The 23,946-nt window shown below is 39.3% G+C and overlaps 1 protein-coding gene across 6 annotated transcripts in view; it reads left to right on the forward strand.

The window, feature by feature from the left end:
• DIAPH3 (diaphanous related formin 3) overlaps positions 1–23,946 on the forward strand; it is a 527,980-nt gene that overhangs the window by 132,503 nt on the left and 371,531 nt on the right. For all 6 annotated transcript variants that reach the window (XM_043478170.1, XM_043478172.1, XM_043478171.1 and 3 more), the window contains 2 exons: positions 22,067–22,141; positions 22,224–22,293. In XM_043478170.1, coding sequence (XP_043334105.1) covers positions 22,067–22,141; positions 22,224–22,293 — 145 coding nt within the window. The remainder of the gene's footprint in view (positions 1–22,066; positions 22,142–22,223; positions 22,294–23,946) is intronic.

Raw genomic sequence — 23,946 nt, forward strand, 5'->3', positions numbered from 1 at the left:
TCAAATTGAAGTGAGATGGAACGAATGGATGAAAATGTACAAATTACACTTGTACGCAGGTCAGGAAGTAACAGGTAGAACTGGACATGGAGCAACAGACTGGTTCCAGATAGGAAGAGGAATACGTCAAAGCTGTATATTGTCACCCTGCTTATTTAACTTATACGCAGAGTACATCATGAGAAACGCTGGGCTGGAAGAAGCACAAGCTGGAATCAAGATTGCCGGGAGAAATATCAATAACCTCAGATATGCAGATGACACCACCCTTATGGCAGAAAGTGAAGAGGAACTAAAGAGCCTCTTGATGAAAGTGAAAGAGGAGAGTGAAAAAGTTGGCTTAAAGCTCAACATTCAGAAAACTAATGCATGGCATCCGGGTCCCATCACTTCATGGGAAATAGATGGGGAAACAGTAGAAACAGTGAGAGACTTTATTTTTGGGGGCTGCAAAATCACTGCAGATGGTGATTACAGCCGTGAAATTAAAAGACGCTTACTCCTTGGAAGGAAAGTTATGACCAACCTAGATAGCATATTAAAAAGCAGAGACATTACTTTGTCAACGAAGGTCAGTCTGGTCAAGGCTATGGTTTTTCCAGTGGTCTTGTATGGATGTGAGAGTTGAACTATAAAGAAAGCTGAGCGCTGAAGAATTGATGCTTTTGGACTCTGGTGTTGGAGAAGACTCTTGAGAGTCCCTTGGACAGCAAGGAGATCCAACCAGTCCATCCTAAAGGAGATCAGTCCTAGGTGTTCATTAGAAGGACTGATGCTGAAGCTGAAACTCCAATACTTTGGCCACCTGATGGGAAGAGCTGACTCATTGTAAAGACCCTGATGTTGGGAAAGATTGAGGGCAGGAGGAGAAGGGGACGACAGAGGATGCGAAGGTTGGATGGCATCACTGACTCAATGGACATAAGTTTGGGTGGGCTCTGGGAGTTGGTGATGGACAGGGAGGCCTGGCGTGCTGCAGCTCATGGGATCGCAAAGAGTTGGATACAACTGAGTGACTGAACTGAACTGGACTGAACACTTGTGATGCAATCATTTGAGACCTCTGCTATAAAAGAAAGGGGACAAATGGACAGCAATAGGAAGTGTCTAAAGTCATGAGAATGAAACCCTTTGAGCCAGTGCTATGTTATTCTACCGTGTTTCAGTCATGCCTGACTCTGTGACCCTATCAATTGTAGCCTGCCAGGAGCCTCTGTCTCTGGGATTCTTGAGGCAAAAATACTGGAGTGTGTTGCAGTGCCCTCCTCTAGGGGATCTTCCTGACCCAGGGATCCAACCTCTGTCTCATTATCTCTCCTACATCGGCAGGTGGGTTCTTTACTACTGGTACCACCTGGGAAGCCCTTTGAGCCAATTATTGTTCAGTCCCCAGGTTGTGTCCAGCTCTTTTCAACCCTGTGGACTGCAGCATGCCAGGCCTCCTTGTCCATCACCGTCTCCTGGAATTTGCTCAGCTTCATGGCCATTGAGTCAGTGATGCCATCCGACCATCTCATCCTCTGTCATCCACTTCGCCTCCTGCCTTCAACCTTTCTCAGCATCAGGGTCTTTGCCAATGAGTTGACTCTTCATGTTAGGTGGCCGAAGTATTGGAGCTTCAGCCTCAGCATCAGTCCTTCCAATGAATATTCAGGACTGAGCTCCTTAAGGATGGACTGGTTGGATCTCCTTGAAGTCCAAGGGACTCTCAGGAGTCTTCTCCAACACCATAATTCAAAAGCATCAGTTCTTCAGTGCTCAGACTTCTTTATGGTCCAAGTCTCACATCCACACATGACTACTGAAAAAACCATAGCTCTGACTATACGGACCTTTCTTGGCAAAGTGATGTCTCTCCTTTTTAATACGCTGTCTAGGTTTGTCATACCAATCTTCCAAGGAACAAGCATCTTTTAATTTCATGGCTGCAGTCACTGTCTGCAGTGATTTTGCAGCCCAAGAAAATAAAGTCCATCACTGTTTCCATTTTTTCTCCATCTATTTGCCATGAAGTAATGGGACTGGATGCCATGATCTTCATGATCATGAAGACGCCATGATCTCCTTTTTCACCTTTGTCAAGAACCTCTTTAGTTCTTCTTTGCTTTCTGCCATTAGGGTGATATCATCTGCATATCTGAGGTTGTTGACATTCCTCTTGACAATCTTGTTTCCAACTCCTTTCCCAGTTTTGAACCAGTCTGTTGTTCCTTGTCTGGTTCTAACTGTTGCTTCTTTGAGCCAATGGAGAAACTTAAATTAGCCAGAGTTCAAACAAGAAGGAAACTTGAATTGACCCTTGAAAGATGAGATCATTCCATTTGTTACAGAAGAGGCAGTTCTGTAGAGGGGAGCATTGTGAGTGAAGCTAGGAATGACCTTGATAGAATCAAGGGCAGATTATGAACTTAATAATTAAGTTTATGGATTGATCTGATCTACTGGAGGAGTATTGAGCAGTAGTGGCAAGTATTTAGAATGGGAGCAAATAATGGAAGGTCTGAAATGTGATAACAGTTTTTCTTTCTGTGTATGTTGGCTGTCAAATTAGTTTGTACTTAAAATGAATAATTTAGTTAATGCTTTCCTAAAGAAAAATACATTTGATACTAAGAAATTTACTTACTAATACTTAAACTATCTGGTAGTTTTAAACTATTTCATTTTTTGCAATATGTTTCTTTTAACAGTTGACAAGTTTTGAGTAGAGCACATAGTGGTATGTGTGTATGTGCTCAGCTGCTCAATCATGTCCAACTCTTCATGACCCCCTGAGCTGTAGCCCACCAGGTTGCTCTGTCCATAGAATTTTCCAGGGAAGAATACTAGAGTGGGTTGCCATTTCCTACTCCAAGGAATCTTCCTGATCCAGGGATCAAAGTGTCTTTTGACACTGAGTCTTTGGTGTCTCCTGCATTAGCAGGCGGATTCTTTGCCATTGCACCGCCTGGGAAGCTCACACAATGGTATATATTACTTTAAATCCATAGTTCTCTTACTGTGGTTTCATCTAAAGATAAAGAACTCATGTTTCTTGTATAAGGTGCTTCATTTTTTCTTCATTGCAGTTCATTTGCTTTTCTTTTAATTTTATTTGTAATACTTTCTCTGAGCATTTTATCCCCTTTAATATATTGTAGCTAAAAAGTAACTATGATTATGGATTATTCACTTTGTTTCTTCATTATCTCATCTGATATTAGAGGGGGGAATGAATAGCTAGTTTTAAGTACATAATTTCTTTAAAAGTTAATTCCTGGAAAATATACATGTTAATTGTTTGGTATGTTTTACAGTCACAGCATTATTTAATTCCTGAATTCCCTGTCTGCCTGTATAATTTAGTGTAAATTTTGTGGATAGACTATTGAATGGGATGTGGGTGTGTTTGTTTTGCCCTGCTGGGCATGTTAATTGCCTTGTACTCTCCCCTAGAACTCTTCTTCTTAAGTGTTAATATTTAGTCACCTTGCTAAGAGTAGGTGAGAATGAAAGCTTAAAATAAGCTATAATTATATTCAGCATTGGTGATATAGTGCTGTGACAGAGGAATATAAATTGGATCTGGATATTATACGTATTAAAATTGACCTTCTAAGTTTAAGATCTGAAATTTGTTACTTTGTCACATGTGACCAGTAATATATTTTTTCCTCTTTCGAGAACTCCTTATATTGATTTTTAGCAAAATAATTTTGTATTTCCCTAGGCATTAGTGCAAAATTATTATTTTTGGTAAGTAAAACATAGTGTCTTACAGCAAAAAATATGAATTCTTGCCAGGAAAATAAACAGTTCACAAAAGCAAAATGATGGAGAAATGAATGGCATCACCTGCGTTCAAAGAGACTGTAACTCTTGGGTGTAAGTGGGTTTGTGTGTGAGGAAGTTCCCTTATTTACTGCCATGGGGTTCATTTGAAAAAATGCTGGTTAAAGCAGGGAATCATAAACTAAATGATTCATGTATATCCTTAATGGGTTGTTTTTTTTTTTTTTCATTTGAAACATAAGCATGCATTTTACTCCTGGATATGAGGTGTGGAGTCCAGAGCTCTTCTCGGAGGGAACCCAGGCTGCCTGCCTGAGCCACGGCCACATCATTGTCCTCAAGTTGGTGTTTACTGTGGAACAGAAGCGTGAGGGCTCTACAGAGTTACCTGAGTGTAGAGTCCTTACTGTTAAAAAAAAAGTCTTTTTGATCTCTCCCAATAAATTTACACTTGTGTCTGCACCTACTTCTATGGCACTTTTTAAATGTCATTTTTAAAAAAAATGTTTCCAAAGCATTAGACTTAGTTTTCATAGAAACAGCAACTCTTCCCAATGATATGTTATCTATGTAATTTAGATTATATAATAATAAGTGCAACTTGCAAAAATGGGTTTGGAAACAAGTCCAACTGATTCTTATGTGGGAGCAGAAGCGTGTGGATATATGAGACAGTAGAACCCTTGCCTGGAATGTCCATTTTGCCATGGATGTTAGCCTATATTTCACACATGAAAAGGAAGCCAGTAGGTAAATAAGTGAGCTGATTAGGTAGGAAATAATAAAGAATGTGTTTGTATGGCTCCACATATATGACACATTTCCAATTTGTGAACAAGAACATGTACTTTTGAAAAAAAAATAGAAAATATCATATTACTATATGGTAAAATACCATATTACCATATCTGCTTTTTAAACTTCACATATGTTAGCATATTTCCATAGCAAGTTTGTAGGCATAAAAGTTTCTTTGATTGAGGATTTTTTTCCTAGCCCCTGCCATGTTAGGTAATTATCTTACCTGCTTCTTCAGCATCCTTTTTTTTACGTTTGTCCTAATGCTTATTTTAATTGCTTTGTTTGCCTCTTCTTATTTCTCCTTCAAATTTCTGCCATCAAATCTCTATCCCCTATTATGTTTATTTTGTCTACTCTTATCACCCCCCCCTTTTTTTTTTAATTCTTCTGCAATCACTATTTTACTGTTACAAGTTATTTATAAACTGGTCTTGAGTTGAGCTTTTTAATGGTTCTTTTCAGTTTTTATTTGAGCTCACTTCAGCAGTTGATCCCTGCCTCTTATCTATTTTCTCTTTCCACATGATTTGTATTTTTTAAACTGTTTTTTATTGAAGTATAGTTGATTTACAATGTTGTGTTAGTTTCTGTGCCTTAGCATTCGTTAGGTCATCTTCACTGCCTTTTCTTAGGTGCCTTGGTTGAGAGTCTCTTTGTATTCTCTTGTGTTAACTGTAGATGTTTCAGACTTGTGTTTCTCAGAAGATGGAGCAGATACATTTTTACCTATTTCTCCCTTTGTTGCTGCTGCTACTGCTAAGTCACTTCAGTCGTGTCCGACTCTGTGCGACCCCATCCCTGGGATTCTCCAGGCAAGAACCCTGGAGTGGGTTGCCATTTCCTTCTCCAATACATAAAAGTGAAAAGTGACAGTGAAGTCGCTCAGTCATGTCTGACTCTTTGCGACCCCATGGACTGCAGCCTGCCAGGCCCATTCGTCCATGGGATTTTCCAGGCAAGAGTACTGGAGTGGGGTGCCATTGCCTTCTCCGATTCCTTCCATTAGGCACAGCTAAAATAATAAGACATTGTATGTGAAATACATACCTAGTGTGTGTGTATCTGGTATGTGAAATATGTATGTATGTATATCTAGTATGTGAAATAGATACCTAGTGACATATAGGCTAGGAATCGTGGGACCCAAAAGACAACATGGAGGTGAGTTCTCTGGATTTTCTTTTGCCTCTTCTACCCCAGCTTTGTACCTAAAGAAGTCAGCAAGCTAGAAACACCAGTAAGCACAGACAGAATCCTGATAAAAGGCTGCTGTTACTCTTAAGTCAAAGGGCCATGAAAGGGGCAGCCAGCAAGATAGGAAGCCATGACAGGAACCAGGGCAGGCCTGCTGAAGACTGCAGAAGACAATCCTTGTCTCATTCACCCCTCTGTCCGAGCCTGCTAGAGCCCTGGACTCAGACCCCCAGGCTGCAGGAACGCGGAGCTCATCTCTCGCCACTGTGCAGGCGCCATAGGACACGAGGGTGAGTCAGAACACGCACCACAGTCCAGTGGTCACACGCGTGCTCTCCTCTCCACCTCCCCTGTTGGTGCCAGTGGAAGTTCCATGCAGAGCGTGAAGAGGCAGTCCTGTCTCTCTCTGCCAGAGAGGTGCCATGGAGGGCAGGTAGGGAACCCACGCTCCCACCTGATCAAGCCTCTCCTCTGAGTGGAGGCCGGGCGTGGAGCCTGGACTCAGTTCCCACCCGCCAGACTTGGTGGGCCGCCTCTCCTTCCTCTCCTGGACCAGTGTCACAGGAAGCCAGCCTGAAAATAAGAGGTTAAATAGGTCCAAAATCTCCTAGCCTGATACCCAAGTTTCTCAGATTCAGTATAAAGTCATGTCATTCCAAGAAGTAAGATCTCAGACTGCATGAAAAAACACAATTGGTAGATACCGGCACTGAGATGACATAGACACTAGAATTATCTGGCAAGGATTTTTAAAGCAGCCACCCTAAAACTATTCTAGTGAGCAATTATACACATACTGAAACAAAAGAAAAAATCAAAAGTCTCAGCAAAGAAATAGGAGAAACTTTATTCTTCTTTGAAGATACCAATGGAAATTATATAAGTGAAAAATACAGTGACTGAAATTAAAGAAAAAATAGTTTACTGGACGGGGCTCAACAGCAAAATTTAGGAATGAGAGGAAAGAATTGGTGAACTGCAGTGTAGAATACTTAAAATTAAAAATTACCTAATCTAAATAATAAAGAGAAAAATAAATAAATAAATAAAAAGAACAGAGCCTTAGGGGCCTATGGACCAAACGTCTGACTTTTCTGTCTTCAGAGTCTTGGAAGGATTTGAGAAAGACACAGGATAAAAAAATTGCTTGAAGAAACAGTGACCGTATACTCCTCAAATTTGGCAAAAGACATCAACTTAAAGATTAAAGAAATTGATTGAACCAGAAGTGGGATAAACCCAAAGAAATTCACACTAAGATACATCATAGTGAAACTTCTGAAAACTAAGGGCAGAGAAAAAAGACTTGAAAGCAGCAGGAAATTACACTTTAGTTATGGGAAAAAACAATTTGAATGACTTTGGATTTCTCATTAAACTGTGAAGGCCAAAAACAAGTGCTGAAAGTTTTTGTGTGAAGAAAGAAAAGAACAATCAGCTCAGAATCTTACATGCTATGAAAATATCCTTCAGTAGTGAAGGGAAAATCAAGACATACTCAAAGCGAAGAAAACCAAGAGAAACTTTAGCCAGCAAATTTAGCCTAAGAAAATGAGTAAAGGATGTTTTCTACATAGAAAGGAAAAACTAGAAGAAGGAACCTTGGGATATTAGGTAGAAAAAAAGAAAACTGTAAGTAAAGGTAATAGTCAATACAATATACTTTCCTTCTCTTGATTTTTATAAACTTGATGGTAGAAGCAAAATTTATAACACTGTCCAATGCCGTTCTAAATCTGTGTAGAAGAAATACTTGAAAAACATGATTCTATAATGGGAAGAGTAAAGGGATGTTTGCTAGGGCTGTCAGAACAAAATACTGCAGACGGGGTGGCTTAAGCAACAGAAATTTTATTTTCTCACAGTTCTAGAGGCTGGAAGCCAGCAGGGTTGGCTGCTCCTGTGGCCCCTTCCTTGACCTGTGAATATCTGCTGTCTTACGTGTCCGCACGTGGCCTTTGTTCTGCATCCTTGGTGTCTCTGCCTCTTATGAGGACACTAGTCATACTGGATTAGGGCCCTCCCCTTATGACCTCATTTAATTACCCCTTAAAAGGTTGTATCTCCAAATGGAATCACACTGTGGGTTTGGGCTTCAGTGTATGAGTTTTGAGGGACACTTTTCCATCTGTAACAGGAGGGAAGATTTCTATAATTCATTCAAACTTGTGAAATGATGACACCACGAAAAAATATGATTATATTATGATGTAACATCTAGACCAATCACTTAAAAGGGCAATACAAAGAGATATACATAACATCACAGTAAGTAAATCAAAATGGAATGTAAAACACATTCAAATAAACTGTGGGAAAGCAGGAAAAGGAAGATAAAGTGAACAAACAAAAGCCAAAAAATGGTAGAATGAAGCACTAACATATCAACAGTTTGGTGTAAATGGTTATATGCTAATCAAAGGGAGATTTGCAGAGTTGATTAAAAATATCACTAGTTATATATTTTCTATCAGAAATGTACTTCAAATATATTTATATAGGCAAATGGAAAGTAAAAATATACATAATATATAAATATTAATAAAAAATCACTTGTGGCTATTTTAATATAGTTTAGACCTCAGAGTAAAGAAATAAAAGAGATTGATTGTATATCAATCATATCACCAAAAGCGCAATCCTAAACATATATGTGTCAAATCACAGATGTGTAAAACACAAGAAGCAAGAAGGAAAAGGAAGAACTGAAAGGAAAAATGGATAAATCCACAATTAGATTTGGAGACTTCACAACTCAGTTAACAATTGATACAACACATGAACAGAAAACCACTAAGGGTATATAAGAAACTCAACACCACCATTAAGCAAAAGTATATATTTATAGGAGACTCCATCCAATGGTAGCAGAATTTCTTCTTATTATCACAGAACATATACCAAGACAGACCATGTCTTGGGCTACAGAGCAAACCTCATCACATTTAAAAAAACTGAAATCATATCAAATGTGTTTTGTCACCAAAATGTACTCAAATTAGAAAGATAACAGGAAGATCTCTGAACATCTAGAAAGTAAACAAAAATAGCAAATAACACACTTCCATATAGTCCTTGGGTCAAAGAAGATGTCTTAAAGGAAATTAAAAAAATATATACCAAACTTAATGAAAATGAGAATTGTTGTTGTTTGGTCACTTAAGTTGTGTCCAACTCTTTGTGACCCCATGGACTGTAGCATGCCAGGCTCCTCTGTCCTTCACTATCTCCCAGAGTTTGCTCCAGATCATGTCCATTCAGTCAGTGATGCCATCTAGCCATCTCATCCTCTGCCGCTCCCTCTCCTTTTGCGGTCAGTCCCAGCATCAGGGTTTTTTCCGGTGAGCTAGCTGTTGGCATCAGGTGACCAAAATGTTGGCGCTTCAGCTTCAGCAGGAGTCCTTCCAGTGGGTGTTCAGTGTTGATTTCCTCTAGGATGGACTGGTTTGAGCTTGTAGTCCAAGGGACTCTCAAGAATCTTCTCCAGCACTGTAATTTGAAATCATCAGATTCTTTGGCACTTTAGCCTTCTTTATGATCCAACTCCCGTATCTGTACATGACTTTTGGAAAAACCATAGCTTTGACTGAACAGACCTTTGTCAGCAAGGCGATATCTGTGCTTTTTAATACACTGTCTAGGTTTGTCATGTGGGCTTCCAAGGTGCCTCAGTGGTAAAGAATCTGCCTGCCAGTGCAGGAGATGCAGGAGACATGAATTTGGTCTCTGGGTTGGAGAGATGCCCCGGAGAGGGAAATAGCAACCCACTCTAGTATTCTTGCCTAGAAAACCCCATGGACAGGAGCCTGACGAGCTACGGTCCATTGCGTCAGAGTCAGACGTGACTGAGCGACTGAGTATGCATAGAGCTAGGTTTGTTACAGCTTTCCTTCTGAGGAACAAGCATCTTTTAAATTTCATGGCTGTAGTTAGCATCCTCAGTGGTTCTGGAGCCCAAGACAATAAAATCTGACATTGCTTCCACTTTTCCCCCTTCGATTCGCCAGGAAGTGATGGGGGCGGGTGCCATAATCTTAGTTTTTTGAATGTTGAGTTTTAAACCAGCTTTTTCATTCTCTTCTTTCACCTTCATCAAGAGGCTCTTTAGTTCCTCTTCACTTTCTGCTATTAGAGTGGTATTATCTGCATACAACATGAAAATGCAACAGTAAACATTTTGTGGGACACATCTAAAGTAGTACTGAGACAGAAATTTATAGCCCTGAACACATACATTAGAAACAAGGAGAAGGCTCAAATTAGTAATTTTAGTTAACACCTTAAGAATAAAAAGAAAAAAAAAACCAAAACACAACAACAACAAAATGAAAATTCCCTGTTGGTGCAGTGGTTAGGAGTCTGCTAAGAGTGTGAGTTTAATTCCTAGTTTGCCGCAAGGCCAAATAAATAAATAAATAAATAAATAAAGGAGCACATAAGCTCAAAGTGAACAGGAGGAGGCAAATAATAAACAGTAGAAATCAATTAAATTGAAAACAGAAAAACAGTAGAGTAAGTCAGTGAAACAAGGAGCTAGTTCTTTGGAGAGATTGATAAAATTGACAAGCCTTTATTAATATTAATGAGGGAAGAAAGAGAAAACACAAAGTACTGATATCAGCAGTGGATCAGAGTACAGACCCTGCATCAAGAGGGTAATAGGGGACTGCCTCAAACAACTGTAAACACACACATTGGACTAGTTAAGATGAAAGCACGAAGTACTACAGCATACCCAAGATGAGACAGAAAATCTGAATAGTCCTCTATTAAGGAAATTGAATTACTAATTTAAAATTCCTTGAAAGAGCAAGTACAGATGATTTCACTAGAGAATTCTACCAAACATTTGAAGAAAATAGTATTATTTCTACAGTCTCTTGCAGAAAATACAAGAGCAGAAAACAGTTTGCAATTTGTTTTATAAAGTTTGTACAGATAGCAAAAAGAAAAAGACAATAAGACAAAGCAAAAAACCGCCTACTTCTACATAACAGTGTCCATCATGAATAGAGACACACAAATCCTTTTTGTAATATACTATATAAAATTAGAGAAAAAGAGTCACATGATCATATCCATCAGTGTTGACAAAGCATTTGACAAAACCCAACACCTATTTCATGATAAAAACTCTCAGAAAAATAAGAACAGATGTTTGGGATTGGATTGTGTTTCCCAGAAGGATGTGTTTAAATCCTAATTGACACCTTACAATGTGACTATTGCAGAGGTAGTCCTTTATTGTCTTACCTGGTAGCTAAGACAGTAAAGACTCCGCCTGCAATGCAGGAGATGTGGGTTTGATCCCTGAGTTGGGAGGATCTCCTGGAGAAGGAAATGGCCACCCACTCCAGGATTCTTGCCTGGGAAATCCCGTGGACAGAGGAGCCGGGTGGGCTACAGTCCACGGGGTCACAAAGAGTTAGACATGACTGAGCGACTAACACTTCTGCCTTTTAATCCCATGTAAGCGGTGTCCTTACAAGAAATAAAGAGACACAGAGGGCACACGATGTGATGACAGAGGATGAATCCTGGATTCACAGTCACACCAGAAGCTGAGAGGGGGCAGGAGGAATTCTCTCCACAGCCTAAGAGGGAGTCTGATTCTGCTCTGGCAGTTTTAACTTTGAGCGTCCATCCTCCAGAACTATGAGAATAATTTCTTAGTTTAAGTCACCCACTCTGTGACACTTTGCTGTAGCAATCCTAGGAAACTAGTGCACGGGGTACTTTAACTTGATAACTTGAGTCTATAGAAAAGTCTTAGAGCTATCAATACTACCGTATTTAATGGTGAAAAGCTGAATGAGTTTCCCTTCTGACTGGTGCAAAGTAGGCACATTCCCTTTTACACTCTTAATCAACTAGAAGTTCTAGCCAGAGCAATGAGGCCACAAATGAAATAAAATACATATGAATCAGAAGGGAAGAGATAAAATTGTCCATTTTTGGAGATGACATGATTGTTTACACAAAGTTCAAGAACTAATTTGAACTGAGTTCAGCAGGATTGCAGGATTCAAGATAAAAATCAATGTGTTTTGGAAGAGAAGAAGTTTCAGAGCTCTGCTGTACAGCCGTGGGCATGCAGCTGACAGGACTGTCCTATACGCTTAAATATTCTGAGAGTTGTTGTTCATCAGGCCCAACTCTTCTCGACCCCATGGACTTCAGCACACCAGGCTTCCCTGGCCTTCACCATCTTGTGAAGTTTGCTCAAACTCATGTCCATTGAGTCAGTGATGCCATCAAACCATCTCATCCTCTGTCGTCCCCTTCTCCTCCTGCCTTCAATCTTTCCCAGCATCAGGCTCTTTTCCACTGAGTCGGCTCTTCTCGTCAGGTGACCAAAGTATTGAAGTTTCAGCTTCAGCATCAGTCCTTCCAATGAATATTCAGGACTGATTTCCTTTACGATTGACTGGTTTGATCTCCTTGCAGTCCAAGGGACTCTGAAGAGTCTTTTCCAACACCGCAGTTCAAAAGCATCAATCTTCGGTGCTCAGCTTCCTTTATGGTCCAACTCTCAGATCCATATGTGACTACTGGAAAGACTGTCACTGTGACTATATGGAACTTTGTAAGCAAAGTAATGTATCTGCTTTTTAATACAATGTCTAGATTGTCATAGCTTTTCTTCCAAGGGCAATTTTTTAAAAATTTCATGACTGCAGTTACCATACGCAGTGATTTTTGAGCCCAAGAAAAGAAAGTCTTTCACTATTTCCACTGTTTCCCCATCTATTTGCCATGAAGTGATGGGATCAGATACCTTGATCTTATTTTTTGAATGTTGAGTTTTAAGCTAGCTTTTTCACTCTCCTCTTTCATCTTCATCAAGAGGCTGCTTAGTTCCTCTTCACTTTCTGCCCTAAGGGTCGTTGTCATCTGCATATCTCAGGTTATTGATATTTCTCCCGGCAATCTTACTCCAGCTTGTGCTTCACCCAGCTCAGCGTTTTCCATGATGTATTCTGCGTGTAAGTTAAATAAGCAGGGTGACAGTATACAGCCTTGACGTACTCCTTTCCCAGCTTTGAACCAGTCCATTGTTCCATGTCTGGTTCTAACTGTTGCTTCTTGACCTGCATACAGTTTTCTCAGGAGGCAGGCAAGGTAGTCTGGTATTCCTGTCTAAGAATTTTCCACAGTTTATTGTGAGCCACAAAGTTAGAGACTTTAGCATGGTTAATGAAGCAGAAGTATATGTTTTTCTGGAATTCTCTTGCTTTTTCTGTGATCCAACGGATGTTGGCAATTTGATCACTGGTTTCTCTGCTTTTCCTAAATCCAGCTTGTACACCTGAAAGTTCTTGGTTAACGTACTGTTAAAGCCTAGCTTGAAGGATTTTGAGCATTTCCTTGCTAGCATGTGAAATGAGTGTAGTTGTGCGGTAGTTTGAACATTCTCTTGCATTACCCTTATTTGAAATTGGGATGTAAACTGACCTTTTCCAGTCCTGTGGCCACTGCTGAGTTTTCCAAATTTGCTGACATATGGAATGCAGCACTTTAACAGCATCATCTTTCAGGATTTGAACTAGCTCAGCTGGAATTCCATCACCACCACTAGCTTTGTTCATAGTGATGCTTCCTAGGCCCCACTTGACTTTGCATTCCAGGGTGTCTGGCTCTAGGTGAGTGATCGATCACACCATCGTGGTTATCTGGGTCGTGAAGATCTTTTTTGTACAGTTGTGTATTCTTGCCGCCTCTTCTTAATATCTTCTGCTTCTGTTAAGTCCATACCATTTCTGTTATTTATTGAGCCCATCTATGCATGAAATAAATGTTCCCTTGGTATCTCTGATTTTCTTGAAGAGATTTCTTGTATTTCCCATTCTATTGTTTTCCTCTATTTCTTTGCATTGATCACTGAGGAAAACTTTCTTTCTCCTTGCTATTCTTTGGCACTCTGCATTCAGACGGGCATATCTTTCCCTTTCTCCTTTGCTTTTTCCTTTTCTTCTTTTCACAGGTATTTGTAAGGCCTCCTCAGATAGCTATTTTACTTTTTTGCATTTCTTTTTCTTGGGGATGGTCTTGATCACTGCCTCCTGTACATGTCACGAACCTCCATCCATAGTTCATTAGGCACTCTGTCTATCAGATCTAATCCCTTGAATCTGTCACTTCCACTATATAATCATAAATGATTTGAATTAGGTCATTCCTGAATGGTCTAGTGGTTTTCCTTACTTTCTTCAATTTAAGTCTGAATTTTGCAATAAGGAGTTCATGATCTGATCCACAGTCAGCTCCCTGTCTTGTCTTTGCTGACAGTATAGAACTTCCTCAAAGGGTATATTTTTATTATCAGTTTTTTTCACCTGAACAAAGTGATATGTTGTATTTCTGTATGCTAGCAATTACCTTTGGAAAACAACACTTTTTCACTCCTCAAAAAAAAAAAACTCTATTGTAAGTTTAACAAATTATGTATAGAATTTATATGCTGAAAGCTACAAAATTATGATGAAGGAAATCAAAGAAGGTCTAAATAAATAAAGAGATATCCTGTGTTCAAGAATGAGGAGACCCAGCTCTGTTTGCTTCATTATTTGGGTTTTAGCAGAATTCATTTCCAACAGCCCTGGGACTGGCATCCAGGTTTGCCTGCTAGCTGTCAGTTTAGACTTGTCTCAGCCTTTCAGATTCCACCAGCCTTTCTTGCCTCATAGCCCCTTCCTCCATCTTTACAGCCTTGAAAGGCAGGTTGAGTGCATCTCAAGCTGTGAATCTCTTCTTCCATATTCTCTCTCTAACCCATCTGGGGAGGGTCTCAGCTTTAATGAATTATGTAATTATATTTGGCTCTTCTGTTTAATCTAGTTTCCCTATTTTAAAGTCATATGATAGTAATCATAGCTCTGTAATTAGTTTCTCATTTCCTGTGTAAGGCAATGCCTTGCTAGCTTTTGGTGTTAGGACATGACCGTCTTTGTGGGACAGGAGTGGGGCTACTCTGCCTGCCACATATGCACCCTGGAGTGGCCTGTCAGTACCAGTCATTCCTTCACGTGCTGGGTCAGCACCAAAGTCTGGGGATGTGCAAGTCTCTTACATAGAGTAGTGTTTGCATATAATCTATGTGCATTCTCCTGTATACCTTAAATCAACTCTAGATTACTTGTAATACACAATACAGTATAAATTAGGCTAGGCAAATTGGTGTTAATACAACAGAAAGGCTATATAAATAGTTGCTATTTATGTGGCAAGTTCGTCCTTTGCCTTTTGGAACTTTTTGGAATTTTTGTTTTTTCAAATGTTCTTGTTCTGCAGTTTGGTGAACTGGGGGATATGGAGTGCTGACTGTATATAGGTTTTACACAAGATCCTTCTTACGTGTTTGTTACAAGATCCTTCTGATCCAGCCACTTGTGCTCGGCATAGGCCTTGCCTTTTGTATTTAATGGTTTTGCATGTGTTCCCTCTGGCTTAGCGACTTCTGTTTCTTTCTGTCACTGATTCGTTTAAGACTCAGGGCAGACTTCAGCCTGTTTGACCCCTGGAGAGGCTGATGCTGCTGCACCTCAGCTCCTTTGTTGCCATGATGATAGTGCTACTTACATTTTGGGAATAATTTTGCTTGACATTTGTTTTAACCAGTAGTCTGTGAATTTTCTCAAGGGCAGAGAACATGTTTTTTTCAGCTTTGTATTTCTCATTCATCCGGTCCCATCACTTCATGGCAAATAGATGGGGAAACAGTGGAAAGAGTGGCTGACTTTATTTTTTGGGGGCTCCAAAGTAACTGCATACGGTGACTGCAGCCATGAAATTAAAAGACACTTACTCTTTGGAAGGAAACTTATGACCAACCTGGACAGCATATTAAAAAGGAGAGACATAACTTTGTCAACAAAGGTCTGTCTAGTCAAGGCTATGGTTTTTCCAGTGGTCATGTATGGCTGTGAGAGTTGGACCATAAAGAAAGCTGAGCGCCGAAGAATTGATGCTTCTGAGCTGTGGTGTTGGAGAAGACTCTTGAGAGTCCCTTGGACTGCAAGGAGATCCAACCAGTCCATCCTAAAGGAAATCAGTCCCGAATATTCATTGGAAGGAGTGATGTTGAAGCTGAAACTCCAGTACTTTGGCCACCTGATGTGAAAGGCTGACTCATTTGAAAAGACCCTGATGCTGGGAAAGATTGAGGGTGGGAGGAGAAGGGGACGACACAGGATGAGATGGTTGGATGGCATCACTGACTCGATGGACATGAGTTTGGGAGAACTCCGGGAGTTGGTGATGGACAGGGAGGCCTGGCGTGCCGCGGTTCATGGGGTTGCAAGGACTTGGACACGACTGAGTGACTGAACTGAACAGAGTGCAGTGCCAAGCACACAGTGACCCCTCCTAACGGCTGGCTGACTTGATGAGTGAACGGTGGTTTTAGTAGCGGTGAAGCATCAGCCTTGGAGCAGCAGTCAAGTCCTAAAGTGTGATGTAGGGCAGGGACTCAGGTTCATCATTCTTGCTTCAGGATGGACAAGTACTAGTTCTGGGATCAGAATCAGTGTTTCTGGCGTGAAGGCTGGGACAGGCTCGGTGATGCTGCATGGAGCGTGTCATCACTTGCTGCCTTTTTCTACATGTATCAAGTTAAGGTCAAGAGCCTGGCCATTGGCAGACCTAGATGCTGTTTCAGGCAACCTTAACTTCTCTTAATGTGACCCTTGAACAGGATGGATTTGAATCACATGGGTCCACTTATAAGCGGAGTTTTTTCGGTTGCAAACACTATTATACTGCACAATCTGAGGTTGCTTGAATCTGCAGATACGGAGGAACCCCAGATATGGATATGGAGAGCTGACTGTAGTCATACACTGATTTTTGACTAAGTGAGGGGTCAGTGACCTTAAGCTGTGTTGTTCAAGGGTCAACTGTATAAAAGTGGGAGGTTCTTCAGCTTTATTCTAAAACCATTTGAGTGCTTAGTCTGTGCCAGGTGATTTAAACACAAATAAGAAATGCTCCCTATCTGGTAGGTTTATTCCACCTTGATAATCCATGATGTGTCTTTCTCTTCTTTAGAGCGCACTTGGGAAGAGAGGTAATAGCTTTTGTCTGTAGGAAGCATAATAGATAGTGCTTTATTCCTTTGGCCAGGAAGTAAATTTGAGACCTGATTACCGTTTTTGCTTTATGAGGTGACTGTATTTGTTTGATAAAGCCAAAACTACACCAGAAACTACTTTGCACGTTTGATGTCATCCTCTGTCTGGAAGCATTAACAGTTTCAAAGCCTAAGCTTCTTTGAACATTTAAAGGTGGTTTGAACATTTAATCTAAGACCAGATGCCCCTCTCCCTCCTCTTTTTTTTTTCTTCTTCTGTTAGTATTGCACCTCTTTTTTTTCTTCTACATTGAGATCCTTCTAGGAAGTGCTAAATGGTAATACACTTAGAAGTTTTTCTTGAAGCAATTAAAAGAGAAGAGTTTGGTATTTCCTGTCATATGATTTTAAGAGGTAGCTTTTGTGTTAAATTAGTGCTTAGCATGTTATTTTTTGCTGTTTTAAAGCAATTTTTTTCCATTGCAAATGTCATAGTAATCTCTGTCATTTCTATTCATGAATAAAAAGCACTTGCACAGTGCTTCTTCATCCATGAGTGCAAGTTTTAGTTAAACCACATGGTGCCCTATGACATTATGCTGACAGGCACAGAATAAATAGCACAGATTTTGTTTCCTGAAGATTGATTATTTATAGATCAGTTGATAATTTTTTTTCCAGGTTGCTTCTTACATTGATGATGAGAAATTTTTCACTTCTGTAGAAAGCTATGGATTTTAATAAACCTCTGTCAGGACTGCAGACCTACCTACTCAATATCACTTTTTCATCTTGAACATCTTTTCCAGCAAAGATAGGAAGTGATATTTACCCCTATTCTTAAAAATAACATTGCTGAAAACTGTAGGAGTGAGGGCAAAGCTTTTGAGGCAATTCGTTTGTGAATGATAACTTGTTAATACAACAATATGTTGGTCTTGCAAATTTTTAAGAAAAACAGGAAACTTTTTTATGCACATTTATTTTGTTTTAAACCATTACATATTCAGTAATTGCATTCACCAGCTTTCATTTCATGTTTAAATATTAGTGCTTCTTTTGTTATTAAGCATCTTAGCTTCCTCTCCCTGCATCCTGTCTGACTTGCCTTGTTTTTGATATGTTTTACAAAATGTAAAGTGTAGTCCGGCTTTCAGAAGGCTGTTGCCAGTGTCTCTGATTTTATTGTTGTTGATAAACTATATTCCCACCATGAGTTAAAGGCTTATAGTGTAAAGTAATAGGGTTTAGTGCTTCTTTACATTCAACTTTTATAGAAAATTAGTTCATGCGTAATACTTTGGCCACCTGGTGTGAGGAACCTACTCATTTGAAAAGTCCCTGGTGCTGGGCAAGATTGAAGGTGGGAGCAGAAGGGGACGACAGAGAATGAGATGGTTGGATGGCATCACCGACGCAATGGACATGAGTTTGAGTAAACTCCAGGAGTTGGTGATGGACAGGGAAGCCTGGTGTGCTGCAGTCCATGGGGTTGCAAAGAGTTTGACATGACTGAGTGACTGAACTGAACTGAATATGCATGAGTGGGTATAATTTTTACTTTAATGACTCATGTTCTACTTTGTAGAAGACAGTTATTTAGTTTGTCCAGAAATAGTTAATTTGAGAACTTCTGTGGATCTCAGTATTCTATAATTATATAGTTCTTATATTAGTAATGATACATTTTTGAAATAGCCCTGTTCTATTAATATTATTTATTAGTCAGGTTTGATTTACCTGGATTGATATGCTTCCTAGGTTTTATAGTGGGCTCCAAAATGAACATACCATGTGCATGCGTGTGTGTGTGCTAAGTTGCTTCAGTTGTGTCCGACTCTGTGTGACCTTGCGGACTGTAGCCTGCCAGGCTTCTCTGTCCATGGGATTCTCTAGGCAAGCATACTGGAGTGGATTGCTATACCCTCTTCCAGGGGATCTTCCCGATTCAGGGATCAAACCGTGTCTCTCATATCTCCTGCATTGGCAATTGGGTTCTTTACCACTGGCACTATCTGGGAATTATGTGGAATAGTATCTTCTTTTCCATTAGTATAATTTTAAAATATTTGTATTTTTTGTTATAAGGCAGTTTTAGGAGTAGTAAGTTTATTTTCCATAATGATTGAAAGTGATAGCAGTATGAATGATCCTAAACCAATTATATTAGCTTTAGAATATTTTTTATGGGTATAGTTTTAAAAACAGAGATTGTTGAAAATTCACCAAGTTTTACTGTGAAGTACTAAGACTGGAGGGCGTGATGAGCAGAGTCTGTGCACATATCTTAGTGCCAGCTCTCAAAAAACCCTCAAATTACTTATTGTGTGTTTGATTTCAAGCTTCCATGCTGCAAGTGAAATTAGAATAAGTACAGAATAGGATGTCATCAAGGAGTTAAGTGGGATGTTATAGGTGTTTTCATGAAATGTGAAAGTAGATTTGAAATGACTACAAGTAATTTGTTAAGTGCATTCTTGAATTATTCTTATAGATAAGAGATGAGTAAAATAGTTTGAGAAGAGTCTGTCAATCTAAACAGCAGACTCTTTTTTGGGTGTTGGTTAAAATCAAGCTGGTTTTAGAAAAGGCAGAGGAACCAGAGATCAAATTGCTAACATCCACTGGATCACTGAAAAAGCAAGAGAGTTTCAGAAAAACATCTATTTCTGCTTTATTGGCTATGCCAAAGCCTTTGACTGTGTGGATCACAACAAACTGTGGAAAATTCTGAAAGAGATGGACATACCAGACTACCTTACCTGCCTCCTGAGAAAACTGTACGCAGGTCAAGAAGCAGCAGTTAGAACCAGACATGAAACAACAGACTGGTTCCAGATAGGGAAAGGAGTACATCAAGGCTGTATATTGTCACCTGCTTGTTTAACTTATATGCAGAGTACATCATGAGAAACGCTGGACTGAATGAAGCACACGCTGGAATCAGGATTGCTGTGAGAAATATCAATAACCTCAGATACACAGATGACACCACCCTTATGGCAGAAAATGAAGAAGAACTAAAGAGCCTCTTGATGAACGTGAAAGAGGAGAGTGAAAAAGTTGCCCTAAAGCTCAACATTCAGAAAACTAAGATCATGGCATCTGGATCCATCACTTCATGGCAGATAGATGGGAAAACAGTGGAAACAGTGACAGACTTTATTTTTGGGGGCTCCAAAATCACTGCATATGGTGACTGCAGCAATGAAATAAAAAGATGCTTACTCCTTGGAACGAAAGTTATGATGAACCTAGACAGCATATTAAAAAGCCGAGACATTACTTTGTCAACAAAGGTCCGTCTAGTCAATGCTATGGTTTTTCCAGTAGTCATGTGTGGATGTGAGAGTTGAACTATAAAGAAAGCTGAGTGCTGCAGAATTGATGCTTTTGAACTGTGGTGTTGGAGAAGACTCTTGAGAGTCCCTTGGACTGCAAGGAGACCCAACCAGTCCATCCTAAAGGAGATCAGTCCTGGGTGTTCATTGGAAGGACTGATGCTGAAGCTGAAATTCCAATACTTTGGCCACCTGATGCGAAGAGTTGACTCATTGTAAAGACCCTGATGCTGGGAAAGATTGAAGGCGGGAGGAGAAGGGGACGACAGAGGATGAGATGGTTGGATGGCATCACCGACTCGATGGACGTGAGTTGGGGTAAACTCCAGGGGTTGTTGGTGGACAGGGAGGCCTGACGTGCTGCAGTCCATGGGGTCGCAAAGAGTCGGACCCGACTGGGTGACTGAAGTGAACTGAAATCAGAAACTGAATATTTGTAGTTGATTAAGTTATGTTCACCCTAATGGTTGTATATACAAATGAAGAAAATGGAATTTTTAAAGTAATATTTTTTTCATGCAAATATGTTATGTTTGATATTTATTCTTAACTTTCTAAGAAATGTACTATTGTGTGTTAAGTAAGGAAATGGCATTATGTCTTGGTATATGACTTAAATTTTTTTATTCTTAATAGCATCCTGCTTCTGATTACGGTTATTAACATTCTGTTTTTGAAGACTACTCCCCCACACTCGCATAAAATCATACATACAAACATATATACAAGCACATATATTCAAAGAAATATACATATACTTCATATTATATTTTTTCTTTCCCCCACTTTTTAGAAGATTAATTGTTACCATTATTTTATTTATTGTGCTAGGTTTTCCAGATCGGCACTGATTCTCCTAGGGTTGTTTTACTATAATAGGTGTGAGCTGTTGTCTGTTGGCAGAGTTATCCTAATTACATACATGTTGTTCTTTAGTTGCTAAGTGAAGGTGAAAATGAAGTCGCTCATTCGTGTCTGACTCTTTGCAACCCCATGGACTGTAGGCTCCTCTGTCCAAGGGATTTTCTAGACAAGAATACTCGAGTAGGTGGCCATTTCCTTCTCCAGGGAATCCTCCCAACCCAGGGATCGAACCCACATCTCCTGCATTGCCAAGTGGATTCTTTACCACTAAGCCACCAGTGGAAGCCCCAGCTCCATACATACTGTGATTATATTAATGGGTTTACAGAATGGAGGTGGTTGTGTCAAGATGGAAATACTCATTTAAAAATAATAATGAAGCTTTTCTTTTTTATGAAGCTTTTTAAAAAATATAGTCGAAGTTTGAAATTTTAAGAAATTGTTAACATGTATAAGGATGTATTTTAGTGATTTGGGAAATTCTCATAGGATGTGGTTTTTACAGTATTTTGACTAATTTTTTCAGTAATCGTTTTCTTTATGTAGACCAGAGTCCTCTCTCTTCAAATGTTGCTCCCTTGCCCAGTGTCTGCTCTTTGGAACAGTCCCAGACTGAGGCTTGCCCAGTGGTGAGCTGGTGAATGTTTAACTGCCAGCTTTCTGGGTGAGGCGGTGCTCTGACCAGCGGTGTTAGCCGCTTCTGTCGTGTCAGTACTTCCAACATGGCAGGTTTTAACTGCTCTTATGATGTCAGTGGACTTGGGGTATGGACGAGCTGGGCACGCTAAGCTCTCACAAAGCTGAGTGCAAGCTGGGGTCTGCATCCCATTGGCTGTCCCATCATTGCTGCTTCTTTCACAACTAAGATTGCGAATCATGAATACCTTTATATACAGTGTTATTCTTTTGTTGTATTTATGACTAGATTATCACAAGTACAAAATATTTGCGAGTATATATCATTATCGTGATATTCTAAACTAGAATACTGATTTAATATATGACTGTCGGTTTTTCTCTTTTTCAGTTGGGTGGAAAGCTTTGGACATGAGGGGCTTGGATTATTACTCGACATCTTGGAAAAGCTGATTAGTGGCAAAATGTAAGTATTGCTAATCATTATTTCTAGTCAAGCTACATTTGAATGTCCAATGATGATTCCAACACTGATATCTTTCATGCAGACAAGAAACAATTGTGAAGAAGAATCAGCACAAAGTCATACAGTGTCTGAAGGCCTTGATGAATACCCAGGTATGCACATAGGTAGCTGTATTGTTCTTTATTAGTTCTTATAGAAATTCTTATGAAGTAGAGTTATGTAATACAGAATTTGCACCAAAGTGATGTATTGCTTTGATAAGCTGTTCAGTATATAAGGGGAAAATATTGAATTGTGTTGTTTCTAGTTTTGTATGAAATATGTACTTGGAGATACTTGGGGATGAATAGACCCTCTTCTGCTGCTTCATCCTTCGTACACAGATTAATTTTCTTTTCCTTCTGTCCTTCCTCCCTACCTCGGTACCGTGCTATCTGTCTGCGTTTTGTTTCCCCTTTCTTCTTCCCTTCCTTCTTTTTTAATTTTCAAAAGTATAGCATGAATCAGCTTAGAAATCATACATGATTATTAAATATGATCTTCAGTAATACTTATTACCAAAGAATTAAGTTGGAAAAACTTAGTTTTTATAGTCTAGGAATTTAAATCTTTAATGAAATTAATGTGAACAGATGTGAATAGATCTTAGAGGTGGAGCAATGATGCTTAATGCAAGTGCAGCTAATGCTTGAACAATGCATGTTTGAACTTCACTGGTCCACTTACGTGAGGATTTTTAAAAATAAATACATATTTGTACTGTAAAAGAATTTTCTCTTGCTTATGGTCTTTTTCAATAGCATTTTCTTTTCTCTACTTTATTTAAAAAATATATAATGCATTTAACATACAAAATATGTTAATCGACTGTTTATGTTATTGGTAAGGAGTCAAGAGTAGGCTAAGTGAGTAAGTTTTTGGGGAATCAGATATTATCCTCAGACTTTTGACTGCCTGAGGGGTTGGTGCCCCTAGACCCTGTGCTGTGCCAGGGTCAGCTGTCATATTGAAACCCAGTATTATGTGGCGGATCTGCAGTCTGAATGTTTAAGGAGCATACGTTAGAAGAGAGAAATGGTTTTGCCCTGTACTGAAGTTTGGTTTCTCTAACAGTGTTTCCTTTCTTTCATACTGTTAATTGCAGAAGTTAGCTCTGTTCCGGGATGTGTCTCTAGCTCTAACATATAAATGCATCTACCTCCTGATCGTATGCAATAATGATAGGTGTTTTCGTTCATTAGACAGTGGGAGAGGAAATTTTACCTATGGTAGATGATGATGTGTGTTTTATAGCAAAACTGTATACTTCTGATAATTTTTAAAAATTTGGTTTAAAAATAAATTCTTAGAGAACTTCATACTTAAGTACTTATTAAATTATTAACATTTACTTTTCTATTGATTAAATGCAGCAAATAGTTACATTTTCTAATTATTTTTCTTACTGGACTATTTATGAATTTTTCATCATTTTCTGAAGTCTAAATTTCTGTTTTTAGCCAATGAAATATTTTTAACCTCCCTGCTTTCTTCAGTCAGATATAATTTCAGGGAAAATTTCTGTTACAGAAATCACAACCCCTTTCTATATTGAACTGATTGGTCTGTGAGAGTTTGATTTTAGATAGATTATGTGGCTTTTGTAGAGTGTGTGTTAAGAGTGAGTGAATAAGGGAATCAAACTATTAATAAGGAGTTTCCAGACTGAGCCTGTAATACTTGCTGTGGCGGTGGTGAGGGTGGGGATCGGGGAGGGACCTCCTAAAGTAGGAATATGAATTGGAAACTTCAGTGGTGAAGGCTGA

This window comes from Cervus canadensis, chromosome 9 (assembly GCF_019320065.1).
Source record: "Cervus canadensis isolate Bull #8, Minnesota chromosome 9, ASM1932006v1, whole genome shotgun sequence".
NCBI lineage: Eukaryota > Metazoa > Chordata > Mammalia > Artiodactyla > Cervidae > Cervus > Cervus canadensis.